Source organism: Camelus ferus, chromosome 6 (genome assembly GCF_009834535.1).
Source record: "Camelus ferus isolate YT-003-E chromosome 6, BCGSAC_Cfer_1.0, whole genome shotgun sequence".
NCBI lineage: Eukaryota > Metazoa > Chordata > Mammalia > Artiodactyla > Camelidae > Camelus > Camelus ferus.
The window spans coordinates 1,421,908-1,438,165 of record NC_045701.1 but is presented as its reverse complement, the minus strand read 5'-3'; the positions used below and the strand labels follow the sequence as shown (position 1 = coordinate 1,438,165).

General features: G+C 52.4%; 1 protein-coding gene across 6 annotated transcripts in view; it reads left to right on the top strand.

Annotated features, from left to right (window-relative positions):
- Positions 1 to 14,964, top strand: part of MAP2K5 (mitogen-activated protein kinase kinase 5) — a 235,646-nt gene extending 220,682 nt beyond the window's left edge. For all 6 annotated transcript variants that reach the window (XM_006184035.3, XM_032480890.1, XM_032480891.1 and 3 more), the window contains one exon: positions 14,513 to 14,964. In XM_006184035.3, coding sequence (XP_006184097.1) covers positions 14,513 to 14,617 — 105 coding nt within the window. In that variant the 3' untranslated portion in view covers positions 14,618 to 14,964. The remainder of the gene's footprint in view (positions 1 to 14,512) is intronic.
- Positions 14,965 to 16,258: the final 1,294 nt, after the last annotated feature.

Sequence of the window (16,258 nt, the reverse complement as noted above, 5' to 3'; positions counted from 1 at the left end):
GGGACTTGAGAACACTTACACTCTCAGGGGTTAAATCTGTCTTTAGGGCTACCTAGGACTTGAAAAATGTTACCTTGTATCAAGAAAACCAGAAGTGACAAGTTCATTTAAAAAGCCTGGTTTGTCATTGTTTATCTAATTTTCAGAGTTGACACAGAAAATTAGACCAGCTGACACTCACTCGCTGACCGCCTCCCCGGCTCATTTCCCTGGGCCTTTCCTACCTGACCTTTGCAAGCGCAAGATGCTCCAAACCCCAAAATATAAAACTTCCCACCGAGTTTCCAAGTCGCCCTGCAGTCATTCCCAGATCCTGTCATAGGATGTCATCCCTTAATGTTATTATAAAAACAAGACGAGGTTATAAATCTGCTCTGTGAGGTATTTCTTTTTTCCTTCCGCTTTGACTATAAATCTTAGAAGTAATCAAGCTCTCTCCAAAGGAAGCCAAGATAAACTTGGGCCCTAAGTGGCCTCATACGTCTTTGCTGAATTCAGAGGATCTGAAGGTGTGTCTGCCCCGTGACATCACGCGACGCTGCAGACAGGCGGCCGGCGGAGTGCGAGCTCTCACCGTGTTTAACATTGACGTTGCAGAACTCAAAAGGGCAGCAAGTGTTCTATTCACCACCTTCCATGAATGAGCTACTCCGTAAGGAAATGATTCAGATAACTGAGCCTTATTCTTTCTAAAATCAAAACGTTAAAAAAAGATCACAGATAAAAGGTCTTAAACGTATTATATACGCCCCCGTCCTCTTAAACAGATGACACGCATCAGGATTTGGCGTTTTAGAAAATTTCCTTCCGAGCTATTTATTGTCTTGAATAAAGGCTTGAGGGACTAGCTAACAGTGAAGTGTTCAAGTTGTGGTTTAGCTTCCAGATTACTAGTCTTAGGTGAGGGTATCAAATTACGGTGCCCTGTAGTTACGCAAAGTGCCTGTAGACTTGAAAACAGGCCGTTTCACTCTTACATGGGAAATACACTGCCTCATAATGTTGCCTGTAAGTGCCCAAGTCTGAAACCACGTGACCACTCTGCTCTTGACTCAGTAATCAGAGGAGACTTGAAATTGTTGAAGTTTTGGTATTTTTCTGAAGGAACCAAATAAGCCATGAATGCGCCAAGACGAGCCCTGCGGCTCTAAAACCCAGATTCAGAGCCAGACGCGTAGACGCCTCACAGTGCATTCCTGTATTGGATTTGATTGAATTGAAGTCTCCTTATAAATTGGAGCAGAACTAGCAGAAGCAGCAGGCTTGGAACTAAATAACTTTGTCCTTTGGTTTCATGAGGCTCTACAGGGAGGGCCTTTGCTAGCTAATTTGTAACCAGGTGGCGTATGTGCCCCCTTAGACATTCATCGGGTGCACGACCAGCGACGCGGCCTCAGAAAACACAGGCCACACTGCTCACCGCCACAGAAAATGCATTTCTGGCTTCCGTACGCTTTAATTTTCTTCAACATTGCCTTGCAAACCACAGTAAATCAATAACTGAATAGTTTAAGTACCACAGTTCTTTGTGTTTTGTTTTAGAAAATATTGCTCAGGGCTAAAAGTAGGTTCTAGTGATGATTTTTATTTGTGGCTGGGATACAGAATGATCAGAATTTTCAAATGGTTTGCTTCCTTTTTGTGGATTTCCTGTAGGAAAAAAAAAAAAGAGGAGGGGGCAGTTTCAGATGGAAAATGGTCGCTGATAGCAGAAACTCGGGTCACTGGTAGTTCTCAGTCCTGCATTAAATTTATAGACCAGTCCTGGTAGCTTTGGGCTTTAGTATGCTTTTATTTCAAATTTTCCAAAAGGGCTGCCCCAGCCAGCCCCCTGGGCTCCCCAACACTCACCCCGACAGTAGCCCTTTCTACTGAATTGAGTGAGACTCAGATTTCTGGGGCATCATAGCTGGAAACAGTAAAAAAAAAAAAAAAAAAAAAAATTTAAGAAAAAAAGAAGTCACTTCAGTTAAAGTTATTTACCCAAAAGTTCGACATCTGGTGTCTTTAGCAGCTTTTCCTCGGTGTCTTTTGTTGATTTAATGTCATCAAAAAAAGCTCTACTTTAGCTTCAGTCTTTGTGTGAATGGTTGTTTCTCCTTATTACGAAACTAGAAAAGCTGTTACTAAGATTTTAAGAGGTAACAGCCCTTACTTAATTGGATGCTTCTTGAAACGAGAGGAGGCAATGGATATGCAGTGTTTTGAAAAGTTAAAAGTGTGATACCAGGGCTGGAAACCTGTGATTCAGCTGCCAGCATGAGGGTTTGTCAGTGCTCGTTGGCACCTTCCAGTCGCCACCATTGTCACCCTTCCCACTGCCCCCACCGTCACTCACACACACACTCATACACACACACTCACACACACACACTCACACTCACTCACTCACACTCACTGTGTCTGCTGACAAGTCATCACTATGCATGTTCAGCTATGGTGGCCTCATATCATTCATCTGGTATACCCTTGTTATTTAAAATTTTTGCTAGATTGGTAGTTATGTATCCTTTTTTTCATTCCTAATGATGTTTGCTTGTGTCCTCTCTTTACTAATTTTGTCAGAGGTTAGTTCTTTACTAATCTTCTTCAAGAACCAGTATTTTATTGATTTGACCATCTCTTTGCTATCTTTCTGTTTGATTCCTTGGTGTTCATTATTTTTTTTCAGTTTCTGTTTTCTTTGGATTTACTTTTTGTTCTGTTTATAACTTGTCGAACTGAACACCTAACTCGTAAATTTCCAGGGTTTTTTTTCCCTTAATGTAGCCATATAAAACTATAAATTGCCCTCTAAGTACTGCTTTAGCTGCACCCCTCAGGTATTTACATGCAGTGTTTTCCTTGTCCTTCAGTCCTAAGTAATTTCCAATTTCAGTTAGGATTTCTTTTTTGACCCATGAATGCTTTAGGAATATTTTTTTATTTGCAAATACTCAGAGACGTTTTGTTGTCTTGAATTGTTGCCTACTTTCCATGCACTGTGGTCAGAGCCCGTGGCTGGGATACTATCAGATCTTCGTTATTTGCTGCGACTGCTCTGCTGCACTGTGGAGGTTTTTTTCAGTGTTCTCTCTTTGCTTGAAAGGAATGCGAGTCTCTAATTGTTGAATGCAGTGTCATCTTTACATCCTTTAGGTCAGATTTGTTCATTGTATTATTTAAGTCTTTTGTGGCCTTACTAATTTTTTACCTGATTTATCTATATTAATTTCTGGACTGAGCTGTGTTAAAGCTCCTACTATTAGAATCTGTGGCTTTATTTCTCCTTGCAGTTTTGTCAGTATTTGCTTTAAGGTGGTGATGTCAGGGGCCTATATCAAAATGTTATGTCTTCACTTAAAAATGTTTCTTTTATTTGTATGTAATGACTCTATCTCTAATACATTTTGCTTTAAATTTTATTTTTGTCTGATATTAATATACCTATGCTATCTTCTTCTGGTCAGTATTTGTCTGCCGTGTGTTTTCCAACCCCTTTGTTTTCACCATTTCTGTGTTCTTTTGTTTTAAATGAATTTCTTCATTCTGCTATTGATGTTTTTAATTTTATGTAAGACTTTTAATTGATCACTTTAATCATCTATCTTTATTGCTTGTTGATATACTTGAATTCTTTCCCACTATCCTGTTTTATACTTTTTCTCTACTTTTTTGACTTTTTTCTCCTTTCTTCACTCTGTTAGATTAATTTTCTTACCTTTTATCCTTTCCATTGGTTTAGAAACTTATATTCTATTTCTAGCCTCTGTTGGTTATCCCTAAGTTTTCTAACTTAATTTAGCAAAGTCCTAAGGTTAATCACTAAATATACCCCTCTCCCCAGCAATACTCAGCCTTAGGTTCAATCTCTTACCTTTATATTGGGTAGAACTGGCTTCAGCTGCATATGAGGAAAGCAAATAGCAGCTTAAATATGCAGAATAGATAAATAAAGATCATACTGTATAGCACAGGGAAATATATACAAGATCTTGTGGTGGCTCACAGTGAAAAAGAATGTGACAATGAATGTATATATGTTCATGTATAACTGAAAAATTGTGCTCTACACTGGAAATTGACACAACATTGTAAAATGACTATAACTCAATAAAAAAAAATGTTTAAAAAGCAGCTTAAATAAGACAGCAGGGTATTTCCCACACATGTAAAGAAAGGCAGGGAGTAGGGTATGCAGACCAGCTGGCAGCTTCTTCTAACTTTCCAACAAAGGGGCATTTGAGCTCCAGCCAGCAGGAATGAGGAAGGGTGGTGGAAGCACCCCTTCCTTTGAGGACAGTTCTAGGATTGGCACACAGCATATGTGCTCACATGGCGTTGGCCAAACCTAGCTGCAAGGGAGGCTGGGCACATGGCTGCTTTGCTGGGTGACACTGCTCCTTGTTAAAATGAGGATTCGAATCACTCAGGAGGAAGGGGGAGTGGATACTGAGAGGCAGCTAGCAGCCTCTGCCACAGCCTTTCTCCCCCAGACAGAAGGACCCTACAAGCGTCTGATCAGTCCCTTCCTCTGTCACGTCATCAGAGCCCAGGACCTCACTGTCATCTTGTTTCTAGATCTTCCCACTTAGCCATTTCTCTTGTTGGCATTTTATATAATCAGGGCCTGTTGCAATTTATCCACGTGTTTACCAGTTACGTCCTCCTCGTTCCTGTCCGATCTTTCTTCCTCCTGCTATGGTTTCTCTTCCTTTTGGAGGTACGTTGAGAGTTCTGTCAGTGAGGGTAAAACTGTCTGAGTTTGTGTTCTAGCATTCGCCCTAACTCTTGCTTCTTATTTAAATTGGGTAGAGAAGTTTAGACTGACAGCTTTTCCCAGGGCCTAGAAGATATTCTGTTGTCCTCTGGCTTCTCCTACTTGCTGGTGAGAATCTGCTGGCTGCCCAGCCTGCTGCCCTTTCTGGGCAATTTGTCTTTCTCTCTGGTTGCTTGTAGTATCTCTGTTCCTGGTTCTGTGCAGTTTTCCCACAATTTGTCTGGGTGTAGGTTTTGTTTTACTTATTCTATTTGGGGTCATTGTGATTTTTGAATCTGAAAATTGATGTCTTTCACCAGTTCTCAGAATTTTCAGCTGTTTGCCTCTTTGGACATTGTCCCTACCCTGCTGGGTCTGGGCACTTCCCATTCTTTCCTCCTTTTCTCTTTCACATTAAAAAAATTTTTTATTTTATTTTACTTTATTTATTTATTTATTTATTTTGTTAGTTTATCTCTTGCTACTTCATACTGCTCTGGGTAATTTTCTCAGACCTTTCTTCTAGCTTGCTAAGCCTCTCCTCAGCTATGTCCAGCCTACTGTTCTCTTTGTCATAATATCTCATTCTTAGTGTTTCAGTTTCTTCTTTTGTATCTTCAGTCTTTTCAAGTGTACTTTTTAAAACATTTCCTTCCCAATTATTTTTCCATTATCTCAGTTCTGAGAGCTCTCATCTTCCTGTGTGTCTTGTCTGCTGACTCTCATCCATGGTGAATTGTTTCCTCACAGTTTTGAAATTTCTATTTTAAGCTCATGCTGGGTGGGGCTTATTACCGTGGCAACAGCTGAATTCCAGAAGTGTTGGTCTGGAGTGGTTTTTCTCAGGCACCGGAGACACACTCCACAGAGTGTTGCTGGATCAACACTGATGTTACGCTAGTTTGTGGGCCTTTCGTCCTCATCCCGCCACAGTGATCCAGGGGACCCCACTGTGCACGAGGCTCAGCCTGCTCTCTGTATTCTTGGGTGGCCCTCTCGGAGCCACCTTGCACAGCACCCCCTCTGCTGACGGGCAGACTTTTCCTCGCTCACTCCCAGTGCAGCTGCAAGCTTTGCTCAGGGGTCCCAGGCCAGCTCCCCAGGTGGGCCTTGCATCCTGCTTCCAATTAATTCTTCACATTTCCCACATCTTACATTCCTGGGACTGACAGCCTCCCTCAGGTCACAAGATCTCCACTCACACTATTTCTACTTCTGGTTTTCAGCTCCCTCTTCATTTTTGGCACTTGTAGATTTCCTTCTTTCTTACGAGTTCACTTATTATGCTTTTTAAAAAGAAGTTCCATTTTATCTGGCATGGCTCGGAGTTTGTCGCGGGGAGGGCTTTTAGGCTGTCTCAGTCTCTTGTCATCTCTTCATTCACTCGCTGTCAGAATCACTCCATCCTGTTATGTTCAGCAAACCTACTGAGCGCCCACTGTGTGGCCAGAAACTGTGCTGGGGCTCGCCGTCTCTTCCCTCCCCTTCTGCACACTCACATGCCCACATATGCGTGCACACACACGCACCTACACACACAGCCCAGGTCTCAGAGTTTAAGAAAGGAAAAGGAAGAAGAAAGAGGGCGGAGAGAATCCATCCTTCTGAGCATTGTGTCTTTAAACCTTCACCACTCCTTAACCATCACACCAAAGGATAAACTGTGAATATCCAAATGCCTGTAACTGGCCCCCATATTCACTGCTTGGACCTGCTGCAGATTCGGCCTCTCGGACAGGAGTCCTCAGCATTATTGGAGCAAGGCCCCCACTCTCCTTCTGGCACCCTCACATCCTGACTTGTCTGGGTGTCTGCTCAGTCCCAGGCTGCTGCCTGCCCACCCCACCAGTCCCATCTGAGTTCCCTACAAGGCAGCCACCACAGCCCCCCTAACAGGGGCTGGTGGCACCATTCAACCACTCACATGAGTCAGCTCCTCCGACACACACTCATGAGTGCTGGCGTCCCAGTGTTTACCCTCTTCACGGTGGCCCCTGAAATCATCCTGTGCCCCCTCCCCACCCCCCACTGCTCCGGGCCTGTGTCTGCCTTGTACACACGGGCGGCAGAATGACTCACAGAGACCTCTGCTCTCCCGATGGGCCATTTTCTGACCAATTACTCTGTGTCGGAGCACATAGATCTGCCCAGATGAGAGGGGGAGAGCTCCTTGACCCCCATAGATGCCTGTGTACCGTCTAGGATGGCTAGAGGTAAGCAATTTGCTGCTAATAATTGAATATTTGGGACAAAACATCTATTTCGGTAGCCATTGTGCAGAATAAACTCAGGAAGGTTGATTGAAACGGCATGTCACAGCTGCAAACCATTTCTGAGGTCTTAAAAAGAAAATGAAGGGCTGGAAGGGGGCCCCGACCCCCAGCCATGGAAAAGCGTTAGGGATCAGAGGCTGAGCAGGCACATTTTCCGAACAAACGTGGTGCCCCAGAAAGCTTTGCAGGTGGGGCATCGGCCCAGGTGAGCCGGGCTGGGCAGGTGGGCAGATGCCACGCTGGCTCACAGGCCAGTCTCCACGCCCGCATCTCACGGCAGCTCCCCCCGGTGCATTCTGCGTGGAGGAGTAACAACCATCACTCACGCCCAGCGTGTGTCTGTGGAGCCCTGTCTGTGGACAGGCAATCCCCCAACCCACCCAGGAGGCAGAGCGAGCAAGGGTATTCGGTGGGAGCGGGAAGGCCAGCAAGCAACCTCCCCGCGTTCAAAACCAGCTGAGAAGCTGGGAGAGAAGCCTCAGGACATGACAGAGAGGAAGCGTCAGCTTTACTTCGATGAAATCTGCGTTGAAGGGTGTGCTTAGGGGTGTGGCCTGATGGGCCTTGCTGGGACCTGATCTCAGAGCCGGGAGGTGAGCAGCGGTCTGAGGCTGGAACGCAGCCTCCCTTCGGGAACGTGCTCCCAGCGTTGCCACTCCCCGCCGGGGGCGGGGCTTAGACGCGAAATGACATGAGTCCCTTCCTGGGGAAGGATGGAGCCGAGGACCGGGGTTCCCCTCTAGTCCTTCCAAAGCCCTCACAACTTCTGGGATGGCGAGGGAAGGCTTGCTGACTCAGTCCAGGGCTCCTCACCCCACACTGGGGCAGGTGGAAGGATTGCTGTGGAGGGGCCTCGCTTCTCCCTGTAGAGCCACCCTGGGGGGCTCCCCTGCAGCCTCAACCCCAGCCCCCTCCTTCCCTGACTCCCCGTTGATTAGCCCAGGGGAGCCCAGCCTGGAAGGAAGAGCCGACCCCAGGGACAGTCATGACTTACTAGCTCATGTGATTAATAGGACGGCTGCCCACTGCCCTGCCACTTGTCAGCAGCTTGGCACCCACTGGACACCTGTGCATCCTTCTCTACATTATTTAACTTCTCTGATCCGATGTTCTCTCCGGGGTAGGTAGGGGTTAGATGGGTAGTTTTGAAACTCTTGCAGTGGAATGCTTTTTATGTAAAATGGATACAGAAACTCAATATAGGGGGAGAAGGGGGGGTAGCATGAGTGTGGTAGTATTCGTTGTAGACACTTCTTTATAAAGGCATCCGTGAGACTTCTCTTGAAGGACACACAAACCTGGGAGCTGGCGTCATAGGTGATGGGCACAGTCTAATATCCGCACCAGCATTCTGCTTCTCTGTGATGCCGTCTCAGAAGCCCCATATCAAGGAAATCCTGACTCACCTGCTTGCCTTCGCTGCTTAGGCGTTTGTTAAACCCATGTAGAAGCTTAAAAAAGGAAAAGCAGGAAAGTTATTGTAGAGTTTCATTGCTGACAGCAGTAGTGGCTGTTGATGGCTTGCTTATGGTAAATCAGGAGGTCAGACAAAAGGGACTCCAAGCTTGCAGGAGCTGACGCCACTGGACACTCCAGAGCGGGCCTGACCCACATCCCTGGCTGGGCAGACACACATGCACTGTGGGCTCAGTGCACCCGGCCCCCGGTGTGGTACCCACAGTTTTATAGCTACGTGCAATGTGCGTGGACATCACAGCCCTGAGTTCTGTCAGATGCCCAGCGCACCACCACAGCCTTCCCAGGGGCCAGCTCGGGGGTAAGCAGGCCAGTCATTCCCAGAGATCTCACAAGCAGGCTGACTGTTCTAAGGGCTGCAGAAAACCGGTTAACATCGCAATGCCGGGCGACACGTGGCCACTGTTCAGTGTCACCTTTAGAGTTGAACACAGTTGAGTGTGTATGTTCTTTTTTAATTAGTTTTTTTTAACAAGTATAGCTTAAAATATCTTAATAATTTGAGTCAAACATCTGTAGAAGCCCCAACACACCTCACACCTCATGGCCCTGCTGGTCTCTGGGGTCCCATCCGATCCTGCCAAGCCTACACTATTGCCGAGAGAGGAACAAAGTGTTACCCCTGCCACGAGGGCTGGACCCCCAAAGAGACACGCAGAGAGCCTTCGAGCAAGGCTCCCAGGCCCAGAGCGAGAATGCAAAGTGGTGGGCAGTGCGTGGGCATTGGCCCCTCTGGCCTCTCAGGGACCTCTTGCCTTGCCTCGGACGTCTGCTGATGGCGGGCCTGGCCCTGCGCCTCGCTGGAGTGCCTGCTGGTCTCTACTTGGTTTTGACTTGGCCAGGGTGCGACTGGGCTGGGCTTTCTTGCTTCAGCGGACTCGTGGGTCCTTGGCATTCTGTCCCCTGCAGCATCCTTGGTGGGAGAGGAGGTGCCTGGTGACTTGGAGCTCGTCCTGAGGGAGGGGAGTCCTGTGGTCCAGAGAGGTCCCTAAGGAGCCTAGAGCGGCCTCCGCTCGTGGAGCCTTCTCTCCGGGCCCGCCCACCCCCAACCCGCAGTGCATCTCTCCTGGGAAGCGCCGTAACCTACCCGTCCATCCAACCAACTTCCCCTGGTGGTTCCTCTGTGATTAGCACTTCCCTGCCCTCAGGTGGCTCCCAGTCTCGTGCAAGGATAAGAAGGACTCAGATGATGCTAACACAGCAGAACAAGGGTGTGCTCTTGCTTGGACACCTCTGTTCTGGGAGGGATGGCACCTGCTGGGAGGAGATGTGGAGAAAGGCCCCGCCGAGCAGATCCTGGGTTTGGGGTGCAGTCTGCTGCCTGCCAGGCATCCTATTTCTCATTGTTTTTTTCCTCCCTTATCTCTAGGGTATGTAGTCTCTGTAGCCCTGGAAAATTTCTTCTTTAGATTCTAGACCCACCGAGAAGGAACAGAGAACCAGGGAAGCCGGAGCTATTGGCTGCCTGCTTCTGCGGCTCTGAGGGCCAGCTGTCCTGCGGGGTGGACGTCACCATCCTCCAGCCCTGGCGCTGGTGAAGCCAGACAGAATAGCAGCTGACGGCTTGAGCTCTGGAGAAAATGCTACGTTCAGGCACTGCAGTCCTGGACAGATTCCTTCATCTTTCTGTGCTTTAGCTTCCTCCTCTATAAAATGGGTGCGATATAATTCTTAATAGAGTTGATGAGTATTAAATAAATTACTTGATTTAGCAGTACCTGGCACAACTTTGAGGAGGGAAGATACAGTGTGCCTTTTTGCCACCAGAATTTCAGTTTGTCGGTTAAAAAATTACTGGTTAAAAATAATGAACCACATTTTCTTTTCAAGAAGTGGAAATTTAAGACTCACTGTGCCCGACCTCGTTGAGCACAGTAGCGCAGTGTCCCCGTGGCAGAAAGCCGTCCTGGGCTCAGACCTTAACTCTGCCACGTCCTCTGCGCTCTGAGACCTTGCCCCAGGTCGCACTTACTGGTGTCTTGGTTTCCTCTGTCAGTGAATGGGCCTGCTGGGTCGGTTCAAGGCCACGTAACCAAGGCAGCCAGAAGGGCGCAGTGAATAGATGCAGACAGAACCGGCGGGTGACTTTTTCCTGCCGCAGGCCTACGGCTAATTGAGGCCCTACTACGTGCCAGGTGCTCCAGCAGGCCGGCAGCCACACTGGCAAGTGATGAAGTGATTCACGTGCACAGAGTTCTTTAGGGGCTCGTACAAGAGAAGAAACTGCAGAGACCCCAAATAGGTCAGTTCCCATTTGGGAAGGAACTCAAAGCCCAGCTAAGGGCAGAGAGTGAGGTGTCAGTGAAGGAGCCCTGGCCTCAGCCTCCGGCCACACCTGCCCCCCACCCCGGCGGATGGCTCCCCGCCTCCACCTCCTGTGCGCCCAAGGGGTGCTGTCCACGTAGGGAGGTCCTGTGGTCAGTCGTCAGGAAGGCATCTCGTATGAAACGGGCAGGCATCAGTTGGAGACGTTATTACGGAAGTGGGGAGCCAAACTCTGGTGAGACTACAGCCCAGGAGAGGAGATGGACTGACCACCCCGGTTCCTCTCCTTCTCGAGTTACTGGCGAGCCCCGGCGGCTCCTCGGCCCGCGGTGGGGTGGGGGCCGCGCCCACTGTGGTTGGGGTTGCCTCGCCTCCCTCGCTCTCCCCTGTGTCCCACTTTTGGCTCCATCCTGCCTCCTGCAATCCCATCCTTTTCCCTTCATTATGTCTCCATCTTCTGTGGCGAAGTTTGTGGACCATTATACTTCAACCCTCGCCGGTTTAATTGTCGCAATTGGCCCTGAGAGAATCCGGGAAATGAGAGTGGCTCCCACTGCCTGGTGATGAGGCCAGTGAGATGGTTCAGCAGCTCCAGCCTGGCACGCTCCCCGCCAGCCTCTGCAGAGGAGCGGCTAACCCGCTGTCTGTGCGGGAGACGGAGGCCTGGGTGTCCTGGGCGGTCACCTTGCGTGGGGGGTGCTCTTCATGAGCAGGATGTGGGTGTCCTGGCTCCAGGGAGATGGGACCACGTCAGGGTCACAGGGGATGTACCCTGAGAATGTACTAAAGCAGAAACCAGAAGACCGGAGTTCAGCCCCAGCACTTAAGCAGTCACATCGCCTCCCCAGGCCTCAGTTTCCTCGTCTGTAAAATGGGGTGATGGTATACTTTCCCTGCTTCCCACACAGGGCTGGGCTGATGGGAGGAGAGGGAGTCAAGTCAGAGCGACAGAGTGTTCTCCCAGGGTGTCCCGGGGTGGTGCTCACAGAGGTCAGGACCCCGTCTCGTGCCAGGCGGGCCTGAATCACGTGGCAGAAATAAGGCGAGGGGGAATTGCAACCTGGGTGTTGATTCTCCTGCCTCTGCCTGCCCAGTTCAGCCCAGGGAGAGCCCCAGGTGGTGGGTTTGGGTTACAGACTTGTGATCCAGTCCCAGCTGTGGGAGCCCAGGCAGGTCCACCATGAGCCTGCGGTCTCCACTTCCTCTTCTGCAAAGTGGGGGTTGTCGTGCCCATCTTTGTGACTCAGTGCCTCCACCCCAGACTGTGAGGTGCACAGGGAGCCTGGAGACAGAGATGCTGCCAGGCCTGGCCCCTGGGGTCCCTAGTGCCATCTCCACTCTGCTTCCCTCTCTACAACTCTCTGTGCTCACTCCCCACACAGTGGCTTTCTCAGTGTGTCTATCACATGGTGGGCCAGGAGCCTACAGCTCCCAAGATCACCTGGCACAGCCAGGATGCCTGGAGAGGCTGGGGTCTCCCCTCCGAGTCTGTCTCTCTCCCTTCTCTTCCTCCCTCTGGGGTTCCCCTTCCCAGCCCTCGCGAACCCCTCAACAGTGGCTGGGGACAAAACCGCTTGTCTAGGTCACTCCCGTGCAGGGTGGTTTAGAGCATCAGGGGTACACAGGAGACGAGGGCCGCCTCCCAGGCAAGGCGGGCAGGAAAGGGGCAGAGTCTCCACCAGAGCGGCGGGGGCCGACCCTCTCCTCCTCCCCCGCCCGGGGCACCTGGGCACAGCGCTCCCTGCCGTGCGGCCAGCAGCCTGCCCATAACTGGAGGAGCCTCCTCTCTCCCCTCCTGCAGTTCCGCTCTGCTTGTTGCTGAACAGATGATAACAGAGATGGAGCATATGGCCCCCAAAGTCACCAGGCATTCTGGGAAAGTGACACTGTGCTACCCTGGGCTGGGGGGGAGGGGCCTGTCGGCTCCGAGCACAGCTTCTCCCTTTGTTCTTCAGAAGGGCGCAAGGTCGCCTCCTCTGAGCCTCCTGGAAAGGAAACGTGCACACTGACTCCAGGAAGAATCCCCTCTGTCAAGGCCCCGGTTTAGGGGGGCACGCACAAGGTGGGGTTATGTATATTGGGATTGGGGGAGGGAGAGCATATGAGAAACGAGACGGAGCCCCACCCAGGCCTGCGCCTCCTGCGGGGCATCCACCCAAGCTGACCCCCAGCGCCCTTCCCCCGCGGCAGTCTGCGCTGGGCGCCTGCTCCCTGCGGGGGAGGGGGCTGCAGGTGTGTTGGGAGCCACGTACAGATCACAGGGGGCACCCAGCTGGGCACCGGGCCCAGCTCTCCCGTGGCCTTGGTGAGGCCCTGCCCTGGGTTGGGTGCCCTTTGCATCCTCTAAGCCGAGTTCCCTTCCTCCTTGCTCCCTTGGCAGTGTTCTGTGTGCCTCTGAGCTACACCCGTGCAGGATGCTTCTGGGGCTGATTTTTTCTTGTCTGAATTGGGGAAACTGGGTAAGGGACACGGCGTCAGCCCCGAGTGAGGAAGCCTGGATATCCTTCCTTCCCGTCCTCAGAGACATCTTAGGTCTGGCCATGCGTTTCCCTCCCCCACCCTTGTCCTTGACTGCTCCCAAAGACGGTAGGGTCTGGGCATCCCAGGCATCTGGGCCCTGGGCCCAGTCGCTTCCAGCCATGTGACGAGCTCCTTGTGGGACAGCTGGGGGCTTCAAGCAGGTTGCCAGGGGCTGGTTGTCCCCAGGGCTGCAGGTCAAGACTGGAATGTACAGGGAAGCTGCCTCAAAAGCCCAGCCTGGCCAGAGGGGAGACCAGAGGGGACCCAAGGAGGGCTCAGGAGGCAGGAGGGAGCGGGGAAGCCGGAACTGGATGGAAGGGAGAGAAGGGGCTGGGGGTCCCCCATTCTCTCTGCTCGCCCGCCCACCGAGGCTCCCTGAGCCTCAGGCTACAAAGCTTTTGGTAGGAGAGGAGGCTGCCAGGTGTGTGTTCCTTAGCAGAGAAGCACTTGGGGAAGTGGAGGGAAGAGAATGCTTTGCCATTTTCCTTTCACCTTTGACCTGTGGCCAGGGTGAGCCCGCGGCTACCCCTGCTATCTTCCGACCTTCCCTGGAATCTGCGGAGGAGGCCCTCAGATTGGGAGCAGACATCTTCCTCTCCAGGGCAGCAGGGGAGGGGGCTGACTTAAGTATAACCTGGCCTGCCTGCAGGCTGATTAGGTTGGAGCCCGAGATGGCCTCGGGGAGACTGCGCCGCCCTCCAAAGTCCCGTCCCTGGTCCCCAGCTTCCCACCAGGAGCCAAGCCAGCACATCCTTCCTCTCCCTGACTCTTTGCCTTCCCTCCACCCCAAAGATGGTGATTTGTTCCCAGGAGAGCTTGAGACAAAAAAGAAAGCTGGGGTTGATGCAGCCTCTGAAAACCAGGTGATCCTCGTCTCTGGGCAGCAGCTGGACTGGACCGCTGGCAACTCAGGAGCCAGGCCTCGCTGGCCAGCTGTTACAGCGATGCTGGGCTGAGGAAGGGCCAGGCGGTGTGGAGTTAAGACAGGCCCACAGTCCTGGGGACCTTCCAGGCCGGCTGGAGTTTCGGGAGAAGGTAGCGGAGCACGAGGCCGAGTGAGCGCCCCAGACGGGCTTGTCCGTGCTCCGCCTCAGGCCTCAGTCGTCTGGGCTGTGGAACGGGGCTGGAGCTGCCCTCCTCACTTCACAGGGCCTCTGGGGAAGGCTGAGAACAGGCCTTGGAAAGTGTGAGGTGCGGAGTCTGGGGAACGGGCATCACTGCTTCCTCCTCTTCCCCACAGGGCCACCCGTTCATCGTGCAGTTCAACGATGGGAATGCCACCGTGGTGTCCATGTGGGTGTGCAGGGCGCTGGAGGAGAGGCGCAGCCAGCAGGGCCCGCCCTGAGGCTGCAGGGGGCGCCCGAGAGCCCAGGACTGGTTACCAAGGGAAACGCCACCTTCTGCGCCCTTCTCCGTTTGCTGTCTGCGCCAGAGGAGCTTTGCTGGACCCAGGCCTCCCCGCTCTCACCTTCGACTCGGCTGGTAGATGGTCTTGCCTTGGGAGCCCTCCAGGGAGCCCTCACCCGCCTCAGGTCCGGAGGCCTGGCTGGCAGGGTGGGCAGAGGGGTCGGGGCATCGAGAACGGAGGCCCCGGTGCCCTCACGCCTCTTCCTCTCCCCTAACATTCTTCTTTGTAAAAGGTCAGGCCCCGTCGGCATCGCTGATGGGAATAAAAGTGTTACTGCTCTGTGACCGCCTCTCCCCATGAGGGCTGGGCTGCGTGGGGAGTCTGTGACCCACCCAGGGCCGGGGGTGGGGCGGGGGACCCCACTTCAGTGGGAATGTGTGTGGCAGTGCCAGCCCCCTGGGCCCGGGCTGCCCTTCCCTGGGGACCTGCAAACTTTGGGAGTGCTCCCCGCACTTCCGTGATGAGGCCCGTGGCCCGGCTCGTTTGACAGATGAAAAACTCAGGCATGGAGGCCCCTGAACCAAGTCCCACCCACCGCGAGGAGTGGCCAAGCCAGCACGGGAGCTGAGCTCTCAGGACCCCCGGCGAGTGCTCCCTGCTGGGCTGGAGTTGGTCTGTCCCCACCCTCTAGGGCCAGGAAGTTCCAGCAGTGATCTGACCTGGGGCCGTGGGTGAGGAAGGAGACCAAGAGTCGGCAAAAGGCCCCAGGTGGTTCTGAGAGGCCCTTCTTCCCTGCCACCCCCACACCCCACCACCCCTCCTCTCCACAGCAGGCTGCCCCGCACTGCCCTTGACCCCACGCCCAGCGAACCTCATTCACCTCCAGCCACTCACAGCCATCCTGTCAAGTAACCCTCTCAGTGAGCCGACAGGTGAGTGTGTTACCGCCATCTTACAGGTGAGGAACTGAGTCTCAGTGAGGCTCAGGTTCCCACTTGGAGGTCTAAGTGACTTCCCAGCACAGCCAGAAGCAACCTCCGGATGCCACACACACATCCAGAAGCTCACTTCCTCTATCACTTTCCCAGCTCCACCCTCCCAGGGTCCAGTCTGACACCCTGGGGCGTGGCCTTGCCGCCTTTGTCCTTCACGGCCCACCTGGAAGTCCTGTTGTCTTTGCCTTCAGAGTGTCCTGATGTCACTGCCTCCCATCCGCATCCGAGGCGCCTGGACCACGGCAGCAGCCTCCTTACCAGGCTCCTGTTCCCACCTGCCCCCTGCGGTCTATTCTCCACAGCCACTAGGGGGAGCCAGTTCAAAGGAGGTGGGTCATGGCCCTCCCGGCGTGGCACCTCCAGGGACTCCAGCTGGCTCAGAAGACAAGTCAAAGACCCAGCAATGGCCCCTGTGCAGTCTGCCCCATTATCTCTGACCTCAGCTCCCATCACCCCCAACTCTCGCTCTACTCCAGCCACCTGGACCCCCTACTGATCCTTGAACGCCCAGCACACTCCCCGCTCAGGGCCACAGCACAGACATCCACTGACCCCCGAAGCGCTCCCTCCAGAGTGTAGGGCTGTGGGGAAGCCTCTGACCGGCCCCAGACCACACCTCCCACGCCCCCTTGCATTTCACAAG